The 21,262-nt window shown below is 51.0% G+C and overlaps 1 protein-coding gene and 1 long non-coding RNA gene across 9 annotated transcripts in view; one reads left to right on the top strand and one right to left on the bottom strand.

Moving 5' to 3' along the window:
- The window catches only part of DLG3 (discs large MAGUK scaffold protein 3), a 185,115-nt gene that overhangs the window by 61,157 nt on the left and 102,696 nt on the right, over window positions 1–21,262 (bottom strand). For all 8 annotated transcript variants that reach the window (XM_038415195.2, XM_038415196.2, XM_038415197.2 and 5 more), the window contains 6 exons: window positions 16,595–16,645; window positions 9,883–10,007; window positions 7,580–7,749; window positions 6,991–7,127; window positions 4,332–4,476; window positions 3,878–4,037 (listed from right to left, as the gene is read on the bottom strand). In XM_038415195.2, the coding sequence (XP_038271123.1) occupies window positions 3,878–4,037; window positions 4,332–4,476; window positions 6,991–7,127; window positions 7,580–7,749; window positions 9,883–10,007; window positions 16,595–16,645 (788 nt within the window). The remainder of the gene's footprint in view (window positions 1–3,877; window positions 4,038–4,331; window positions 4,477–6,990; window positions 7,128–7,579; window positions 7,750–9,882; window positions 10,008–16,594; window positions 16,646–21,262) is intronic.
- On the top strand, window positions 12,402–19,911 carry LOC119860965. The gene is made up of 4 exons (XR_006274473.1): window positions 12,402–12,798; window positions 16,715–16,818; window positions 17,106–17,148; window positions 18,670–19,911. It is a non-coding gene; the product is annotated as an uncharacterized LOC119860965 (long non-coding RNA).

Raw genomic sequence — 21,262 nt, 5'->3', positions numbered from 1 at the left:
TCAGCATACCTCCATGGCAGAAAGGAGCTCACTGCCAGCTCCTGACACACAGATTTCCCTTGCAGAGTGTGCTGAAGTCCTCACCCTATGGCAGCTAAAAGCAGGCAGACAACTCTCTTGTTTCATCCAGATTTTGAATGAAAGAAAACAACGGCCCAGCCCTAGAGCAGCTGTGTGGTTCGTGGGCCCCTTCCTCCACTCACACCTCAGACCGGTGCTGAGTGCCTCTCCTCAGGCATGACAAACAGTCATTTCTGCCCTGGGATGCACAGTCACATTCCGGGCAGAAGGAAGTGGCTCCACACAGACTCCTTACTCTCCACAGCTGGTGTCCCACTCTAGGCAGCCCTCTCCTCTCCAGGATCGAATGCACTAGAAGAACTATTCTCCATACTGGCACACAGGGTGAGTCCCCTGTACCATAATAACCTGCAGTTCACAAGCACCATGCCTTAAGGGTGTCAGGACACAGTACTGCCTGGAGGCGCCATTTTTCCTCATGACAGCCCATGGTCTTTCACAGCTGGAGTTTCTCCATGTGTCTCCTGTATTACAATGCCAGGAAGACCTTGGCTCGGACCCTCAAGCTGGACTTTAGCATTTTTGCAACAACAGCTACAAGAGAGTTTATCCTGTTATCTGAGGCAGGTTTGCTAAGGAATTTGTGCTACAGCTTCTGCTGTTGTTGAAGGAAGCTGCAATGTCACTGCAGTCTGATCTTGTTTCTTGTTCACCAACATCAACAGGGAAAACCATCTAGGGTTATATCAGAGACCTGCTCTGCTTCCTTGAACCTTGGAAAGGCCTCTCCATACTACTCCTTTGTGGTCCCCAGCGCTCTCACATCTACACACAACTTGACCTCCTGGAATCACAACGGCCACTGCTACAGCAGGACAGCACTGATGGCCTGGAGGTTTGATCCACCACTGAGCCCAACAGTGAGTTCTGTCCACAGTGAAAAGTCCTTGGCTCTCTGGCTTTGTAAAGAGAATAGAAAGAGCACAACGCTAGGTCTGAAAGCTGTGCCTATACAAAGGTGATCTCCTGGGCTTCGTACAGCTCTCCTTCTGTTGTCTCCAATGCGAAACAGAAGGAAAACACAAGAACATTCTGCATCAGCCCAGCGGTCCAATCAGTCCGGTATCCTGTCTCCACCAGTGACCAGCCCCAGACAATTCGGAGAAAGACAGAACAACAAGATCCCATCAAAGGGTGCACTACAAGAACCTGGGAAGAACAGGATAAAGCCCAAAGAACTATGTCTCTTATTCCACCCAACTGATCTCAGTGATTATTCACACCCTTCTCTTCTCTTACACTTATGTGGAAGTCAGATGCAATTCGTGAGTAGGACATTGCAGCATTAACGCCCCAACTCTCATTTCAAACAAAGTGCAGTGGTGTTGTTAATGACTACAGAAAGGCCAGGACTTGGATGTTATGCCGCACCCCACCCACCAAAAACCCCCAACTGCCTTCAGCAGTAGAGCACCCTCTAACAGCATGGTGGGCACTGAGGTCTGCGCTAACTGTAAGAGCAATGGCTTTTCCTGAATCAACCCTCTTCCTGTAGTGCAGCCCCAAGCAGGGATAGGGGCTCAGTGCTGACTCAGTGGAACGGCTGGCTACCAGAGACCCCTAGCTGCCCTCTGGGCTAGAGGTGACTGCTGGTCACGCAGCAGTAAAACGCATGTGGAGACTGCACTGGCTCCTGCACAGGGTCCGGAGTGCGTCAAGGTGCACGTGGTACAGGAGGATGAGTTGCCGTTTGGTCTCTACCCAGATAGAACTTCTCCAGCAAATGATCCCCCACCCCAGTCCCCCTGGCCTAATGAGTGCATAGCTTTCCATTACTGCTATCTTCCCTTCAGGCCTGAGTGGGCGAGGGGTGAGCAGGAGGGAAGCCGCTTGCACAATGAGCCAGAGCAGGAGCACGGCATGGGCCCTGTCTGCCATGGGAGGTGAGTGCAGGGCTGGCTGCGGAGAATGCACGTGCTGGAGGCCTGTGCATTGAGACGCCAAGTGAAGCTGGCCTAGCCGAGGAAGGCAGAGCCCACCACACAACAAGTCAAAGACTGGAGAATACAGCAGCAGCCGGCGCTGGCCTGTCATTCCTGTTAGACACGGCTCCCCCCAGCCGCCCTGGCGTCTCTGCCTTGATGGCTCCTGGGCAGCAGCATCCTCTAGTGGCCAGTCACTGGCACTGCATCACAAACAACGGCCCAGTCACTGCTTCTTCATGCCTAGTCCAGGCTTAAGGGTCTAGAGGGGAGAGGATGGAGGGGAGGGGCTGCTTTAACCATGTCTGTCCACATGAATGTGCGTCTGACACAGAAAGGCCCGACAGTAATGGGCCGAATGTGCATGATACACCTCACACCTCCAGTCACAGCCCCCAGGGTTACGGCTGCCAGGGGCAGGGGAGCTGGAGCCGCAGGATACTGCAGACCTTGGTTATGGGGACAGAAGTGCATGTTCAGGGCAATGTGGAGGGACTTAACTACTTGACTGCATTTGAACTCCACACACAGGAGCTACTGTTCAGGGAGAGAAAATAAAGCAGGGACAGAACCCAGCCTCCTGGACCCGAGTGACAGGGCCCAGCGACAGCACAGGGCTGCAAAGGGGGCCCCAAGCTGTCACCCCACCCTCACCCAGAGCCAGTCCCAACCCTGTCATCGTTCCAACCCTGCTGTCACCCTAACCCGCACCCTGAGCCAGACCTAACCCTACCGTCAACCCCACCCCGAGCCGGTCCTAACCCTGCCGTCACCGCAACCCTAAAGCCAATTGTAGTCCTGCTGTTATCAAACGCTAAAGTCAGTTCTAACTGTGAACCAACCCCAGCTATATGCTGAAGACAGAAAGTAGCAAATCACAGTAACGGTGACTAAAGCCCTTTGTCTTTCTCTGCCTCAAAGAGCTTTGTGTCCTACTTCACACTCACCCAAGACCTATTTCTGCTCCTTGCTCCACCGAGAGAGAGGCAAGAGCTGGCACCACTTAGGAACCAAAATGAATTGCTCTGTATATGATAGGTTTCAGAGTAGCAGCCGTGTTAGTCTGTATTTGCAAAAAGAAAAGGAGGACTTGTGGCACCTTAGAGACTAACAAATTTATTTGAGCATAAGCTTTCGTGAGCTACAGCTCACTTCATCGGATGCATTAGCAGAAACGCATGCATGGCCCAGGATGAAGAGATGTACTTGGGCTGCCAACATTTTTCCACTACTATCATCCCAAAGGATCTCAGTATCATCTCCAGAGGTTTTGGTGCATTGGTGGGGAGCATCCCTGGGCTCTGAGCAGGGGGAAGGCCTGAATTGCCTGTGTGGGATTCCACCATAAATGTGATTTGCCTTTACAGGATTTTTAATGAGCAAAGGAAATGAAAACCAAAAGAATAATAAATGTAGGTGCACTTAAGTCTCAAAAGAGTTCAAAGAAGACCAGAGGGGGCAAAGGGGAATGGGAGGGACATGGGGAATGGGGTCAGAGCCACTGAAACGATCTCTCTAGCTTAGTGCTTATCCCCATGGAATCTACGCATCAAAATCAAGAGGGAGACTCAGGATTTCCACAGGCCTGAGGAAGCAGAATCTGTCCCAGGGACTTTTAAAGAACGCTAAACCCCCTAACAAATAGGGGTTTTATGCTGGCACCAGCTGCAAGGAAGCTCAGCACCTGTGGCCCTAGGCCTGGGGGATGGGGACGGATTCACTAGGTCAATAAATATTGCCACTCAACCCACAGATCCCTTGGAAAAGAAGAGAGGGAGGAAGGGAGGGAGAGAAAGAGAAGGGATTCGAGAGGGAGGGGGCTCTCCCAGAGAGTTTTTTCTCTGAGCTGTCTCTGCCCTCAGGCCCTCGCTCACCTGGTGAAGTCCTCCTCCCCAATCATATGTCGAGGGATGGGCGAGTACCTAGATGGGGTTGCCTGTGGCGGGGCTGGGTAGGTGGGTTTGTTCTCAACACTGCTGAGGTAACCCAGACTGGTGTTATGGCTTATGTGGTTATCGGCCAAGGCTGAGAAGGCTGCAGAGAAGGAAAAGAAAAAAATCAGGAGCAGAAGTCCTGGGCCCGGCTGCTCTGGTCTACAACTGGGGAGCACGAGCCCTGTGTTCCCATTGCTAGCACACATTTCCCTCCAGTGCCCCACACCCTGTGGGGCGCCCCCCCCCCCCAAGACCTTCCCACCCCTTTCACACTCTCACATGCCCCCTCCCTTCGGCCCTGCTGTTCACCCCCCACATCCTTCCCCAAGGGTTCTTGTGGCGCTGTGGCACAGCTGTGCTCTCCTGGGAGCCGGGCTGAGGCTGGCGTACGTACTGCTGGCATAGTCGGGGGGCGCGTACATGTCGTTGAGGTGGACATTGCCAGGCTTGGCCACTTTCAGGTACACCATGTCAGAGGTGTTCTTCAGAGAGGCCACCGCCTCCTCGTGCCGCACATCCTGCAGGTTCGTGTTATTCACCTGCGAGAGAGAGAGAGAGAGAGAGAGAATGGGCCGAGGGGAGTGAGGGAGACAGAGGAAACAAACAGAAAGGCATGAGGTCCTTCCCACTACTTGAACTTCTCCAGCAAATGATTCTCCACCCCGGTCCCCCTGGCCTAACGAGTGCATAGCTTTCCATTTCTGCTATCTTCCTTGGGATTCCAGGGATTGGTCCTGCTTTGAGCAGGGGGTTGGACTAGATGACCTCCTGAGGTCCCTTCCAACCCTGATAGTCTATGATTCTATGAGAGGCAGAGGAGGGGTCAGGGAGAAGACAAAGGACTGGGTTCAAACGATCCCAGTTTTATTTCATTGATACATCCCCAGTGAAGTGGGATGTGATGGGTCTCCAAGTGGCGTTTCAATAGCATGAGCTGGGTTGCATCTCAGCTGCAGAAACAGCTAGAGTCTGATTCCCAGACAGCATGCCACAAGTACAGCCATTCACCAGGCCTTTCAAACACTGCTGTTGGCACCATTGTTGCAGCCGTGTTGGTCCCAGGTATCTCTTATGGGACTAACTTCTGTTGGAGGGACAGCTTAGAGCTTCACAGAGCTCTTCCTCAGGTCTGGAGAAGGCAACCAGCATGTCCAAGTTAAACATAAGGCGGAACAGATTGTTAAGCAAAAAAGGTTCACACATGCTGTAGGAGACCACTTAAAGTGAAGTGGGCAATTAAGGGTTAGCGGGCAGAAGGGTGTGTTAAAATGGTTGTTATGAGCCATAAAACCAGTGTCTCTGTTAAGACCATGGTTTTTAGTGTCCAGCCAAGTTCTGAATGGAAGTTCCCAACCTCGTCTCTAGAAGGCGTTGTGCAGGCTTCCTATGAGGACCAGGACTGGGAGGTCAGATACCGAGTGATCCCTTTGAGAAAAGTTTTCACCCATGGGTGACAGGATGTTTTTGTCTTAAGACAGCGTAAGCCTTTCTTTGGGGTATCATCAAATGATTACAACTCAGACTTGATGGGGACTGCATCCTTAAAAAAGTCTTTCCTGAATCCCCTTTTCTAGCCTTCAAACAACCCCCAGCCTCGCCTGGCTCATCATCAGAAGCAAGCTCCACACAGACCAGGAGACACCAACTCAAAGCAGCACCAGACCCTGCCAGAACAGATGATGCAAAACCTGCAGACACAGCTCTGCTGATACAATGATCAACACCCCCCACAACACACCTTTCAGGATCCATGGGTCATACACAAGCTTATCACAACGTGTGGTGTACCTCATCCAATGCACTCAATGCACCAATGACAATGATGTGGGTGAAACCCGACAATCACTACGCTCTTGAATGAACTCACAAAGAAAAATAAGGCAAAAACAGCTGGTCACCCGTGGGTGAACACTTTTCTCAAAGGTATCACTCAGTATCTGACTTCCCAGTCCTGGTTCTCATAGGAAGCCTGCACAACGCCTTCTAGAGACGAGGCTGGGAACTTCCATACAGAACTCGGCTGGACACTAAAAACCATGGTCTTAACAGAGACACTGGTTTTATGGCTCATAACAACCATTTTAACACACCCTTCTGCCCGCTAACCTTAATTGCCCACTTCACTTTTAGTGGTCTCCTACAGCATGCGATCTGTCCCACCTTGTATTTAGCTTGGACATATTGGTTGCCTTCTCCAGACCCGAGGAAGAGCTCTGTGAAGCTTGGCAGCTTGTCCCCTCCTCTAACAGAAGTCGGGTTACTTACCTTGTCCCTCTTTTACATACAGGGTATTTGTTTATCTTCATGACACAGAAACTCCTCCTTACAATGCCAGTTATACCCTCTCCGGGTATGCATGTCACTCATTTCACTGCACCACACAGCCACTATCCCAAAATACAGGAACATGATCATCCTTTGTTTATTCAGTGTCCAAAGTGCGGTCCCTTCCCAGCCATGGGGAGCTGGGGAAGCCACTCCCTGACTTCAGTGCACATCAAATCTCAGGCATGTCATTAATGTCATATCTGGGAATTCACTCAGGGCCCCCGGCCCCAGCCCTGCCGGGACATTCACCATGTCAGCAAACAGTGATAGTAACAACCGGGAACAATCCTACATCCAGCAGGCCACATTCACCAGCTCACTCAGGCTGCTTTGTGTCACCCTGGTGATGCAAAGCAGCCACTACCCATTGGTCTGTTCTGGGACAAGCTCTCCCCTGTCCCTTCTCCATTGCCCTGATAGGAATCCAGCTGGTGGGACTTTGTCATTATGGCAATCTAATTATCAGTGAGTGCAAACTAACAACTCCTGCTCATTGCTCAAGGGGGTGCCCCAATATAACCCTGGGTGCCCAGGCCTTGGGAAGGAGAGCTAGTGCACTTCTGGTGGGGAGAAAGGGCACTGGAGCAATGGGAAGCCTAGGCTGTATATGGAGCAAGAGCCAGTGCTAGGCAGAGAGGGCTTTAGAGCAGATACCTCACAGAGACCTGGCATCCCCACCTCCCTCTGTCGCTCTCTAGAGCCCAGAGGAAGGTGCGTGCGCTCACCGCCAGCAGCCGGTCCCCAATCTGCAGCCGGCCGTCCTTCTGGGCAGCCCCTCCCTCAATGATCTTGGTGATGTAGATGCTGTTGTCTCCTGGGATGTGCTGGTTTCCGATTCCACCTGCGATGCTGAAGCCTAGTCCTGAGGGGAACACAAGAGGCAATGAGAGGAGACTGAAAAGCCAATAGATGGTGAGTGGAAAACACCTGCCTGGGACGCGGGGAATTTACAACGCCAGTGGGTCACTCACCTTGCTCCTCCGCCCACGCTTTCATGCAGCTCCTCCTGTTGGTGACCTGTTACTTGGGCTTGGCTAAGCACATGGAGCAGATGGAAAGGGTGGTGGGCTCTGGTCCCTGAGCAATCAGGGAACATGGAGAGTCCAGTACGCTCTGACTACCAAGTGTTGCTATAACCACACATCTGTTCAACTGGCGCAGGGAACCCTGTGCTGCCCAGACCCTGAACCATGATTTCCCTGGCCCCACACAGCTTGCTGCTGTCCCTCAGTCCTGACCCACTGCCCCCCAGGCCATTTCTGTCCCAGTCGCAGGAGCTGGGTTACGCTACCGTGGCCATTTAAGAGATTTCACCTTTGGGTCCTTTCATCAGGTTAACTTCCATTATAGTCTCAGGTGGGGGCTGCCTCCGACGCACCACAAGTCGAACCACCGGGCCTGCTTCCTTCAGTGCCTCCACTGCCTTGCTGTGCACCACCTCAGAGACATCCACCTCGTTCACCCGCAGGACGCAGTCGTTCACCCTGCAAGCAGCACACACATCATTGGCTGACCCCCTGGATGCTCTCATTACGGTGTTTAGACAGCTCTTGCCTCAAGTCTCTGGGGAATCTCCTGGGAGTTCCCCTGAATCCACTGCCCTCCAATCTCCTCTGACCCCTCCACACCTTGGCTTAGGCCACAAATCTCCATCCAGACCCCCGTGAACTCCACTGAGAACACAGTTCTCTCTCCTTCCATCCAACTCAGCCCCAGAGATGCTGAATCAGGATACTGAGCTTGTGGACAGGACTACAGTATGGACACTCTCATGCCAAGCCCAGCCACTTAACAGGAGGTGGGTGGAGAGGGGTCTGTGATGGGGTGTTCACCCCACACTTGCTTCAAAGGGGTTAATGGAAGGCAGGTGGGCCAATTAACCTATCAGGCTGAGAAGAAAGCCCTAATTAGAGGAAGCTCACCTGTGCAGGAGCAGGTGGGGCTTCTAGAAAGCTAGGGAGCCGACAGCAGAGAGAGGCTGCAGGGAAACAGTCTACAGTCACTTCCTGGGGGGAGGGAGTTAGGGCTGGCACACCTGGTGTGGGGAGCCAGAAGGGGCAAGAAAGTCTCAGCGAAAAGGCAGCAAAGCTCAGGATGGTGCAGACCTTGGCTGCTGATCAGATGGTCCCTGAGCTGGAATCTGGAGCAGAGGGCAGGCGCGGGTTTCACTGGGGAAGTGGCACCATGGGGCAGTGAATGGGAAGACTGCCTAAACCTGCTGGTAAGGAAAGACTTTGATACCCTGGAAGGGGGAGACAGGCATAGAGACCTGAGCCACAGAGAGGGAGAGAGCGAGCAGCAAAAGGGGGTCTCAGACCTGGAAAGAGCTAATCCCCAGAGCGGCCAGGAGGAGGCGCCACCTGCAATGAGTGGGGGATCCTGTGGGAAGAGGATCCTTCAGCATGACAGAGGGGTGAGAGAGACCCCCCTCAGCTGGGGGAGGGGGAAGCATGGCAGATCCCTGACATGGACAGAGGGGACAGGGGGTCTGATGACTCATTGGTGGTAAAGGGGGAGATAAAGAGAATAGGCAAAGAAACCAGTCCCCAAATTCTCTTGTCCAAAATCACCCTCAACATGGCCCATCACCCCATTCTCCCCACGAGGGATTCAGCCCCTCTCCTTGTCCTCCCAGCACCACCCCTGCTACTCAACAGCACCGCATATACAGACCTCTGGCGATGCCTCCCAGTTTCAACCTGCAGCTCCCGGCTTCCCCCCAGAACCCCCCAGTCCTGACACATAGGCTCCCTGCTGTTCCTGGCAGGGATCTCCCCTGAGGAGACACTGTCAAACATACCAAACCATGTGAACAAATTCTCTGATGAAGGTTGCTAACCATCAGAGGAGTGAAGTTCTGGAACAGCCTTCCAAGGGAAGCAGTGGGGGCAAAAGACCTATCTGGCTTCAAGTTTAAGCTCGATAAGTGTATGGAAGAGATGGTGTGATGGGATAACATGATTTTGGCAATTAATTGATCTTTGACTATTAGTGGTAAATAGGCCCAATGGCCTGTGATGGGATGTTAGATGGGGTGGGATCTGAGTTACTACAGAGAATTCTTTCCTGGGTATCTGGCTGGTGAATCTTGCCCACATGCTCAGGGTTCAGCTGATCGCCATATTTGGGGTCGGGAAGGAATTTTCCTTTAGGGCAGATTGGCAGAGGCCCTGGGGGTTTTTCGCCTTCCCCTGCAGCTTGGGGCATGGGTCACTTGTTGGAGGATTCTCTGCACCCTGAAGTCTTTAAACCATGATTTGAAGACTTCAGTAGCTCAGACAGAGGTGAGAGGTTTGTTACAGGAGTGGGTGGGTGAGAATCTGTGGCCTGCGTTGTGCAGTAGGTCAGACTAGATGATCATAATGGTCCCTTCTGACCTTAAAGTCTACGAGTCTATGAGACTCAGCTGAGACTCGCCAACTCATTGCATGGGAGAGCCAGTTCCGCATGGCTGGAAAGCCCTGTGCACTAACCCTGTGCTTCAAGTCTGCCTATCTGCTGGGCTTGAAAAGCGAGCGCCGGGAACACCGACCTGTGCAGCATTAAAGCCACATCGAGCTACCACGTGACCCCATTGCATCATGCTCAGGCCGGGACAGCAGTTTTCGGATACTCACCCTAGGCGGCCATCCATCGCTGCAGCTCCACCAGGGATGATTTTCGTGATAAAAATCCCTGGATCATCAGGAACATGGGGATTATCAATTCCCCCTGCAATGCTGAAGCCAAGGCCAGAGTTACCCTGAGGAAAAGCAAAACACAAGGAGACTTTCTGAGGAGGGAACTTGCTCCCTTGGTGCTTGTACACACCCCAGGCCAGAGGCTGAATTAGGGCACCGCCCTCCCCGCTCTGATGGTGCCATGCCAGCGAACCCCTCTCAGACCAGCAACTCTGCAGAATCTGGGTTCATCCAGGTCCCCCTGGCTCTCAGGCAGGCTGAGAGGACAGTGGTTTACAGAGGCTCATGCACGTGATCTGAGGTGTGTGGATACTCCAGCAAGGCGTGCTGAGAAGGTGGAGCAGCAGAATGGGAGATGCTCAGAGCCAGAGCTCTTCCTCCCAGGAGCCATGTCGCTGCTGACAGCCTGAGCCGGGGTAAAGCTACCACCAGTGCCAGCTTCCAAGGAGTAGATCCCAATATCTGCCAGGGGAAAGAACCACGACTTGTGCAGGTACCAACATGTCTGATCCGATGACATGGGGAATCTCCTGCGCCTCCCCGGAGAGAACACCTGCACAGGGGCTCAGCACAGAGCCAGTGCTAGGCAAGAGGGTTTTAGAGCAGAAACCTAACAGAGACCTCCCCTGGCATCCACGCCTCCCTCTGTCGCTCTCTCAAGTCCAGAGGAAAGTGTGTGCACTCCCTGAAGAACTCCAGAAATGTGATTTTTGGACTCTGATTCTCTCAGATGCACCAGTTTACACTGGGGTAACTACTGACTTCGGCAGAGTTATTCCTGAGGCACACTGGTGCGAATGGGTCCCCGGTCTCTGTGTTGGAGTAGGAGTTACAGAGAACGCTGGAATGGCCAGGTGTACACACAGCTCTATTATGGGCCTGGAGCAAGAGAGCGGGGGACAGTGCAGAATCGCATTATGCAGGGTCCTCCTTTCTGACACACTGAAACTAAGTGTCTTGGGCATTGTCCTTTCTTGGTGAGAAACCATGTAGGCGGTGTTGACCATCCAGCTGGGGTACTTATGCCGCACCCCACCCTGCCATATCCTAGTGCCTAAGGCATCTGCTGCCCAGACCCCATCCCTCTGTCAAAAGCCCAGCAGCATGGCTCCTGCTTGCAGCAGCCTTGTTTAGTGACAGGACTTCGGATTAAGTTTCTATTCTCCTATGCAGGGTGAAGTGGACAAGACCACCTTGTCTTGCTGTTCTGCCTTGGTAAAGTGTATTTTCTCCTCACACAGAAAGGCTGACTATCTTGTCTCGCCCTCTCGTGAATTTCTCACAAGGGAGACCTCGGACTCTGGGTCACCTCTGTGGCCCAGGACCCGAGAGAACTGAGGCTATCAATGCGGTGATTGTGTGGTCAGCCCCTCAGATGGATCCCATCAATGTCAGACAAGCACTGGCATTGTCTGCTAGAAGTCTCTCCTTAAACAGCTGGGCTTGAAGAATCACTTGTGAAGAAACCTGGTGAGATGGACAAGAACACTCACAGGACTAGATAGATCCTTATCTGGGGAATGCCAATAAGCCAAGAAACGTAAGGTGGAATAGGGCCCAGGGTTTTGAATACAACCCCGGAGCTGAGAGTTTGCAAACACTGACAAACCGCTGCCTGGAGATTCCATGAGCTGTACCAGTTGCTCTTTAGTTTTCATGATGTGGTCCTCCGAGACTCCTCTTCTCCCCACTGTAAACAACTGGGTTAATCCAATGTATCAGCTCTTCAAACATGCAGTGAACACTTCTATGACATTACAACAAACCCATCATATGGCTTGTTTAGTCTGCAGAAGAGAAGAGTGAGGGGGCATTTGATAGTAACCTTCAACTACCTGAAGGGGGGTTCCAAAGAGGATGGAGCTTGGCTGTTCTCATTGGTAGCAGATGACAGAACAAGGAGTAATGGTCTCAAGTTGCAGTGGGGGAGGTTTAGGTTGGATGTTAGGAAACACTATTTCACTAGGAGGGTGGTGAAGCACTGGAATGTGTTACCTAGGGAGGTGGTGGAATCTCCATCCTTAGAGGTTTTTAAGGCCCGGCTTGACAAAGCCCTGGCTGGGATGATTGAGCTGGGGTTGGTCCTGTTTTGAGCAGGGGGTTGGACTAGATGACCTCCTGAGGTCTCTTCCAACCCTAACCTTCTATGATTCTTCTATGATTTAACATGTTCAAAGCACTATATAGACATTGTCTCAAAACAGCCCTGAGGTAAGTGTCCATATCATGACTACCCCGTTTCCCAGATGAAGAAACTAAGACATTGAGAAACAAAGTGAATTGGCCAAGGTCACACGCTGAATCCGTTTAAAAATTACACAAGATGCTGGATAAAAACCAAAAGCAATGACTGCTTCTGTGCAGCATGAATAGAAGGAATCCAACATGAGTTGGCTGGATTGAGGTATGCCATCTATGAACGATAGGTGATCTAGCAATCTCATGGATTACAAAATTGAGATTTTCCATAAAATTTGGCTTTTCTTAGCCCATCTGACTGAGGAAGATCAATCCAAAACTGAACAAACTCCTCTTGTTCATGTGGGTATCATCCTACACTGAGAATAGAAGCTGCAAAATCTGTTACTCTGGAAAAGATTAATCTCTTCCATACATTGTAGATTTTCTAGACCAATTTAAAAGGCACTCTGTTTCCCCTTGGCTTGCAGAGAGATTTTGGGGGGAGAGCAGCTGAATTCTATACAATAACATTTGCATATGATTTCCAGTTATTTGTAGGATGTCAAGGTAGTGCAGGAGGTGTTGAAATGTTCCTCCCCGCTGTGCTCTGAAAGGCTCCTGGTTGCTGTTCTGTGGGATGGAAACTGGCTCTGACATGCAGGCACTTGACAGGTAATCTTTGGTTCCAGAAGAATAAAAGCTGCTTCTCCTGCTGTGGGGTTACCCTCCCTCCTTTCGGCTGACTTCCAGCAGCTTTATGGTCAGTCTTGGGAAAGCTGCAGAGTGCTTTACTAGCCCCCGGAGCCTCCTTCATTGCGGTCTTGAGTCCATTCCCCAGGGAAGCTGTGCTAGTAAAGGAGAAGGCTGCTCTAAGGTATAGGATCATTGTCCCAGGCCTTGAACCATTAATCGTCTAACTATGATGGGGCAACCCATACTGTGAGCTGAGAACTTGGCTCCAATAAAATATCTTAGAACCATTTCACTTCCCTTTGGTAGCCCAGACAACAGCAGGCACAGAGAACTCTCCAGCCTGCCCCAGGGCTGCCCCCGGGGAGCACGCAAGGCACGGCGGCTCTCTGAGGGGCTGCAGGCTTGTTGTGTAGAGAGAGATTTTTAATCTTACTAAACAAACTCCCTGAGAGCTCCCGCCCTTCTTGCTAGGGAAGAACTTCTGTGGCTATTGCTGGAGTAGCGGCGCCCTTCATGGGGCTCACATCGCCTTGTGTCAGGGACTTCATGCGAACAGGATTGAGCAATACTCAATAAATCCTGGGTAACCCAGGGCAGGATCTGTCCTTCGGTCTCTAGAACCTATAGAGCAACTCACCTCCTGCTGTGTTCTGACCTGGCTGCAGCTTTTGAAGCAGCCAGCCTAGTACTAGAATAGCTTAGAGTGACAGCGATCAGCATGTGAGGTCAGCAATATGTGGTGCCTGGGGCTAGGTCCGAATCCGGCAGAACAGGGCAGTCTTCTTGCTAGCTACAGGTGTCAAGAGTGCTTGTCACACCCTTGGTTATCTGGGTTTTCAACTGCACTGCAGGTCCAGGTGGCCACCAGAGCTGTGGACTGTCTTCCTGGTGGGAGGGCAGATGGCCCACTGGAGGATAACACTGTAGAGGCAGAGAGTTCCCAGTACCTCCCTCTCCCGACCAGCACCACCCATGCGTCTCCAGGACTAAGCTTTGGCCAGTTGCTGATCTCACCAGGCCCCTGGAGCGCTGGGGTTATTTGTCTGCTGTGAAGGGGATGTAAAGCTGCTGTCGCCTCTGTGTGGCTGGCACCTCAATCCACACTGTTCATAATCTCCTCGAGTGGGGCTTCTCACAGCTGTTGGAAAGACAGAAGGATCCTTGTGGGGCTTCATGGGTGGGGGCTCGGGAGATGTAGGAGCAGGTGCCCTTCATGACCCCCTGTGCAGCTGGAGAGGAACAGACCTGATCTCAGTGCGATCCTGCTTGCCCCTACCATGTCTCCGAGGTGAGACAGCAGCATTCCAGGGACAACTCTGTGGAATGCTATGGAGAGGCTCCACAATGCATGGGGGTCTGACCCCTCCTCTGAGCATGGCCAAGAGTGGGCAGTAGCCGGTACAGGAAAAGGGGGGGTTTCTTGTGCTCCATACAGCTACATCCAGACTGACAATCTGACAAAAATGGCACTCAGAGCGATAACACCTGCTGATCAGTGTGCGGGCTTGTATGCCCCAGGGGCTGCTAAACTGTGCTGGGCTCTTGGGGGCTTGCAGAGTCTGTCGCTCCCGCCCGTGAGAAAGATGCTTCCTAGATTTCTGCAATGGTGGAGGAGGGGGAAATCACCTCAGACCGGTCCTACTTACTGTACTGTGGCTCCACTTTGGAGCCTAACTCCAGTGTAATTGGAAGTGCCACTACCTACATCCATGCAGCTCACTCCCGAGCCATAAAGCGCTGTGGAAGGGTGGGTGGATGGAGGCTCCGTCCCTGGATAACCCCCCAAGATACAAAGTGGAGGAGAAGAGGGAGACGGCTGTAGGACAAGAAAAGCAGAGTTACACGGTTTGTCTTCCTCTGCTATGGACTCACAGGGGTGTAGCTCGGTAACGCAGGAAACTGGTCACTGCCATGGGCAGCCCTAGAATAGCCTCTGGCCTTGCTGGATCTACAGGCTAAAGAGACCAATACGAGTTCTCCAAGGTGATTATGTTTCTAGAGGACTCAAAATGGGATTTGCCTTGGCACTTGTACGAATTAGTGTCGCTCTGCTCACATTAGTGTGCCCCTGTGCGCATCCCTCGTGAGAAGTGGTAGAGCAGGGAAGTCAAGGTCTCTACAAGGGAATAACCAGAGGGTATCCCTTTACCCTGGAGTCAGCTGGATACCCATCTGCAAGAAAATCTCACTGTCCTCTCACTATTGAGGTGTGAACTCCAGCCACTCTGTGTGTGAACACTGGGACTGCCTGGGCCCATGGGCTGAAACCCACATGGCTGCTGTTGCCAGAAGGTGCCGTGCAAATGAAACAATGGCCATAAAGCTGTTGCTGTCCTGGCCAACCTGAGCCTGGCATTCACCAGCTTTACCACAGAGCCAGGAGTGGCTTTCTAGTCTGTGTGGTGACGTCCTGAAGCGATGTCCTATGCATTCCTGACCCTACAGGATATCGGAATGCCAGTATGTCTTCTCAGGCCATGACATGCCAGAAAACCTGAGCAAAACCCAGCTTTACCTGAACGCAGGGACCCCTGGGCAAATGGTGGTTGGAAGAAAGGGGGTTAGCTGGTACCCTGGAGTACCAGGACATTTTGTCATTGGTCTGTGGTGCAGAGACCTGCAAAGGCTGGCACCCTGGCCACCTTGGCTCCAAAAGCACCCATCAAAATAAGCCACTTGCTTTCTCACATGCAACATATCATTCTGCTGGGGGGGAGGCAGGGGCTCAGCCCTTATCCTTATGCTCTTGGAGCCTGGGGTGAGCCCCTCATGGTGTAGGAAGGGGGCAGTTTAACACAACCGTGCTATAGAGCTCAGCATCCTGGCCTCGGTGTGCAGATCCCATGGCCTTCAGCAGAGCTGCCTGTATGTCTGAGGGCAGATTCTGGCTCTTTGTTCGACACTCTAGGGAGCTGAGAAAACCGGTCTCCCTTGAGCCTGCCCAGTCCTGAGGGAGCCCTCTTCCTGCCTTGCTGAAGGACAGCCTCTCTCCACTGTCACTGCTCATCTGGGCGTTACAGGGAAAGTCTGCTCCCTTGCTTGCCGGAACACAGGCTCCAGGATGGGGCACTTGCCCTCCCACGCAGGGCCTGGAGCAATGCCTGACTCACCCGCGCAGAGGATGCAAGGAATGAATGTGTGGCAGAGACATGTTCTGCTGAAAGTCCCAGCTCACCCTCATAACAAGATCCTGTGTGGGAGCTAGTTTTAGCTCTTGTCTGTACAGTATATGCCATCAGCCCTGCACCATCAGTAGCTCACAGAGAGACGAGGAGAAGGCCCAGGCAGAAATTCCTCCCGTTCCAACCCAGTTTACTAGAAAAACTTGTCTCTGCTGGTTAATATCATCGTGATTAATACTTTGAAGTGATACGCAACGAGCTGACAGGGCAGAAAAGGGTACAGCTGACTTCATGTGCCTGTTTGCAGATTTCTGACCCTAGCTACTCTCCATCTTGTGCATGCGTGTGCGTCTGTGTGTGTGGGAGACAGAGATTCCACCTACTTGTGCATGAGCAGACGTGTGTGTGTGTGTGTGTGTGTGTGTGTGTGACTCGCATGCATACAGGCACACGGGATGCAAGCATCAGGCGGCCAGCTGGGTGAATGAGTGGGAGATTGCTGGGGGGACTGTGTAGTGCACAGGAAAATCCTGCTTTTCAACCCGTGTGTGGTCAGCCTGTGCTGGTGCTCTGCTCCTGCATAAGCAAACCCACCTGGTGACCCACAGCATTCAGAGCGAGACCGCTTTGGAAAGCGCCAACATCGCACTTACCCTCTCCAGGACAATCTCCTCGTATTTAAACATGCCATCACTGCCGTTTACCTGGGGAAAGAGAGACCACGTGTTACACCCCCTGCCAGCTCACAGAGATTCACTTCTTGCTTTGGGCAGGTGCCGCGTTCCCTTCCACACCGCCAGGGCCGGATTTCCAATGAGGCATAGCAGGCATGTGCCTAGGGGCGCTGGCATCCTAGGAGCACCTTACCTGTCAAACGGTGAGCAACACAAAGGTCCGTTGTAGGGGGTGGTGCTGAAGATACTGTGCCTAGGGGCACATAAGGTGTAAACCCAGCCCTGCATCTTAATACTGAGAATCAGGCCCCATATCCATGGCTCTGAAGCTGAAAATCGCAAACATAATCCCCTCCTAAAATTAAGCCAAACGCTTCTTTCTTTGGGCCCGATCCAAAGCCCAGAGTTCCTTTGTCATCTTGGTTCTCTCTTGTGTGACTTTAATGGCAGCACATTTAAAACAATGAAATTTTTTTTTTTTGTTCTGCAGCATAACTAACCTCTGGAACTCACTGCTGCAGGATATTATTGAGGTAAATAAAGTGGATTAATCAATTTTAAAAAGATTTATACATAACACTTAGCTTGCAGCTTACACCTTCCAAATGCTTTACTAACAAACTAGTTAATATGGTGGAGTAAGTAATTCAGAAAGTAATTTATTCCACTAATTTAGCTGGTCAAAAGAGATGTTAGGAAGTATCAGGAATGGGATGGAAACTGGAGGAAGTATTATAATGCCATTACTTAACTGAATGGTATTCTCTTACCTGGACAGTGTGTGCAGTGCTGGTCACCCCACTCAGAAGGATACAGCGGGGGGGGGGGGCGTGGAGTTCAGAGAAGGATAGATTGGAAAGACTGCAATTGTTTAGCTAGCCAGGAGACTAATAAGAGGTGACATGATAGAAGCATATAAAATAATAAATGGTCTAGAGAAGGAAGATTTGGGAGCTTTTTGTTCTCACTTTCTCTTAACAAAAGAACAAGGGGACATTCAATAAAGTCAAAAGGGGGTAAATTCAAAACTGAAACAAGGAAATACCTTTTCACACAATGTGAATTAGACAGTGGAACTCATGGCCACAGGACGTTATTGAGACCAATAACCTCGTAAGGTTCATAAAGCAACTGGACATTTATATGGATCACAAAAATATCCTTAGTTGTCATTAATTATAACAAAAAGTGTGGAAGGGATATTAAGACTTCAGGCTTAAGGGTTAAGCCAGTATCTATCTTACTATTAGAGACTAGAATGAGGCCTGTGAGGAGACCAGTTTACCCCACATCTGTTACTGCGGGGTTCCTACGCTTTTCCTCTTAAGCATCTGGTGCTGGTTGTTGTCAGAGATAAAACAAGGGACTAGATGGACCTTGGGTCCAATTCAAGCTGGCAGTTCCTATGTTCCTAGACTCTTTTGTTGTTGTCCAGAAATGGCCTGTGAGCAGTTTACATGCTTTTTGTTTGTTTTTTATTAGTGATTAATTGACAGCCCATAGATTGTGCACAAACAGCTTGCTGCAAATACTTCAGATCCAAAATCTGAGAGGTGTTGGTTATTTTTGACTGGATTCACAGGTCACGTTTTATGGATTCTGTTCCCTGATTGGATGCACATGAACAGTTGCGTTCAAGGTTAAAAATTCACATCCTATGCCTATTCTCTCAGATTCCCTGTTTCTGTGACATTCTTGCCAATAAACTTGCTCAACACAAGATTCATGGAAAGCAAACTCAAAAGGGGTATGAATTCAGCCAAAGCAAAATTGCTGAAAGATGCAACCAAATAGCCACAGCATTGTTCAGCAGTAGTTTCCCTGCTCTGCGATTTAACTAGAGTAAGAACAGCACGCATTTCTAGAGGGACACATTCACCAACATCCCAAATGCACCTTATTAGCTCAGTTTCAAGGTAATAAAATTACTAAAATCTGAAACCCTGAATCATGAGCGTTAAAGAGGCCGGAGTAAATGTTATTTACATGGGGAAGAAAACTTCATGTCATTCCTATTTCCTTCTGGGTTCATTTTCTTATCTGCCTTGTTTCAGATCCCCGTCACCACATTCTGCCTAGTGTCTGGGCCTTGGCAAGTTGAGAAGTACGAGCTCATGTGATGGTGGACAGGAGGAGAATGGCTGTGATGGCAGAAGGGGAAGGAGAAGGGTCTGGTTGCTGTCACCACTCAATACCGCTCTAGCAGATAATGATTGTAATTGCCTGGTACCAGCCATGCTGAAGCAGAAAGGAAGCAGGGGGTAATTTACTTGCACAGAGCTGCAGATTCACAGAATCATTTCCATTTACTTGGCATCCTCCTTTAAATCTCCTCCGTGGGGATGAGGCAGTAGCGCGGCCATGCTCATGGCTCATTCCCTGTGTCTGGCTCCTTCCGCTCGTGGTGCGACAAGGGAGGGAGGGTAAAAGCTCCCTTTCACACCTCTAATTCCTTTTAACGTAAAGGCTTTTCAGACATGTTCCGGGCAGTGCCTGGGAGGCTCCATCACTATTCCCCAACCCGCCATGTCTCACTCATTGGAAACAGGAATGGGTGCACCTCTTTTCTTGGGGGAATGGACCCCATGAGGTTTTGATTTGTTGCTGCTGGTTCTTGCAGTCCTATTGAGGGGTGGGAGTAAATGTGTTCACATGCTTCAGGAAGACACTCAGGCTCTCAGCATGTGGAGCAGAGACACCAGCTTGCTCCAGAGAGTCTGTAGTGGCAGGATGAAGTTAATGAAGTCAGGAAAGGTTATGTTACGTAGCACCTGCTGGAACACTCTGCACGTTCCCACTATTGGGTGCAGCTGGGCTGGTGGGAACCTCTAGCAACAGTAGTGCCTGAAGCAGCACTGTTGTGGCTTTTAATTGTCCAGGAACAGGGCTATGAATGGGAGCACCGTGCTCCAATCACTTCTGCTCCTTTCACTGCATGCCTGGAGCCCAGCAGATGGTAACAGGACTCTGAGGTGTGGGGAGGCTGAGCAGGGAGCATGGATCTGTAGAGGCTTCTTTCGAAGAAACTCAAATTTCTGGTGAGTATTCTCCATTTCTTCTTCCAATGGCCTCCGTACACAGCCACTTGTGGGAGCTTAGCAGGCAATGCATCCTCCCCAGGATGGCAGGAGAAGGAGGACTAATGAGAGACTGTAGTACCACTCTGCCACACTGCGCATGTGATCTAGATACAGTGTCTACTGAGTGGTGTCTGGTAACTGTGTGGATTGAGCTCCAAGGAGCACCCTACAGATCTATTGGGATAAGTCTCAAAAAAGTCAGAGTTTGCCTTATCCCTGGCTGAAAGGGTTTTGAGTCCCTTGGGTATAAGGGACTTTGGTGACAGTTCAGAGTCCGATCCACTTGGACAGGCACTGAGATGTAATGCCCTGGCCCTTGTGACTGTCTCCATAAAACAGAAAATCTTGGTGAATTTCTACGTTATTTTGACCTATTTAAATAAAAGACTAATGCCCTCTTAGCATCCACCATCCTCCAGTCCTTAGGGTGAGAGTAAAGTCTGGGAAAGATTACTGGCAGAGTCAAGGTTTGATTAGATGAAAGTCAGTTCCCACCCTGGGCACAAACTCTGGATAAAGAACGAATGACCACTCTGTCCTGTGAAAGGGAGGTCAGATGCAAGGGCGTGCAGCTTACTAAGTCCCCTTGCTGCAGCAGTAGCTATAATAAAAGCTATGTTGACAGAAAGATGGAAAAGGGAACGTCCCCCTGGGTTCAAAGGGAGACTGTGTTTGTTGGCGTAGTGAGGACAAGATTGAGGTCCCAGGGGGGAGGAGGGTCTTTTACCAAAACATAATTTTGTTAGACCCTTCAGAAACCATTTTACCTCAACAGTAATACACCACCACCCAGCTCTTCTACAGAGACCTTCCCCGCAGATCTCAAAGTGCTTTCCAAAGCAGGTCAGCATCACTGTCCACATCTTACGCACAAGAAGACAAGCACAGAGACGGGAAGTGACTTGCCCAGGGTCACCCAGCGGGCCAGTGGAAGAGTCAGGACTAGAGCCCAGTTTTCCCAAGGCCCAGGCCAGTGCTCCAGCTCCTAGCCCACACTCTCACAGGATGACTGAATACGTTTTGTGTTCTACTTGTACGTGAGAATCGGAGAAACCCAGGAGTGCTCTAAAGGAGGAGAGGGACAGACCCAGCGGTAAGAGAACAAGGAAATAGTCCATTATGGACTGAATAGAAGCCACAGATTAAACCATACTACTGAGAGCTGCCCAAAGGGAGAATTTATTTAACTTTCAGGTATAGTAGGAACAAGCGGATTGCTTTGTGAACTCAATTAGAGCTGCCAAGTGCAGGGGCAGTGTAAGTGGATATGGCCACACTATAGCACCCTCTGCTGGCCAAACATTGCATTGCAGGCGCTCCCCAAAATGTGTCTCCTCAGCTGTCCACACACTAGGCACTTGTGGAGATGTCTTCACCGTCCAGCCAAGGCACAACACAAGAAATCTCCAAAAAAACAAAGGTTCTTTCAGCCCACTATTCCCAACCTTTTCTGTGCTACCTTTGAGAGTCTCTGTCTTTCTCCCCTTGTTCCCCTGGTGTAGCCTTTCCGCTCAGACCCTGGCTCAGGGCCTTCCAGAGGAACACATGAGCAAGCCAGCTTTTCCAA

This window comes from Dermochelys coriacea, chromosome 9 (genome assembly GCF_009764565.3).
Source record: "Dermochelys coriacea isolate rDerCor1 chromosome 9, rDerCor1.pri.v4, whole genome shotgun sequence".
Lineage (NCBI taxonomy): Eukaryota > Metazoa > Chordata > Testudines > Dermochelyidae > Dermochelys > Dermochelys coriacea.
Note: the sequence above shows the minus strand (reverse complement) of the source record. Positions and strands in the feature narration are given on the sequence as shown.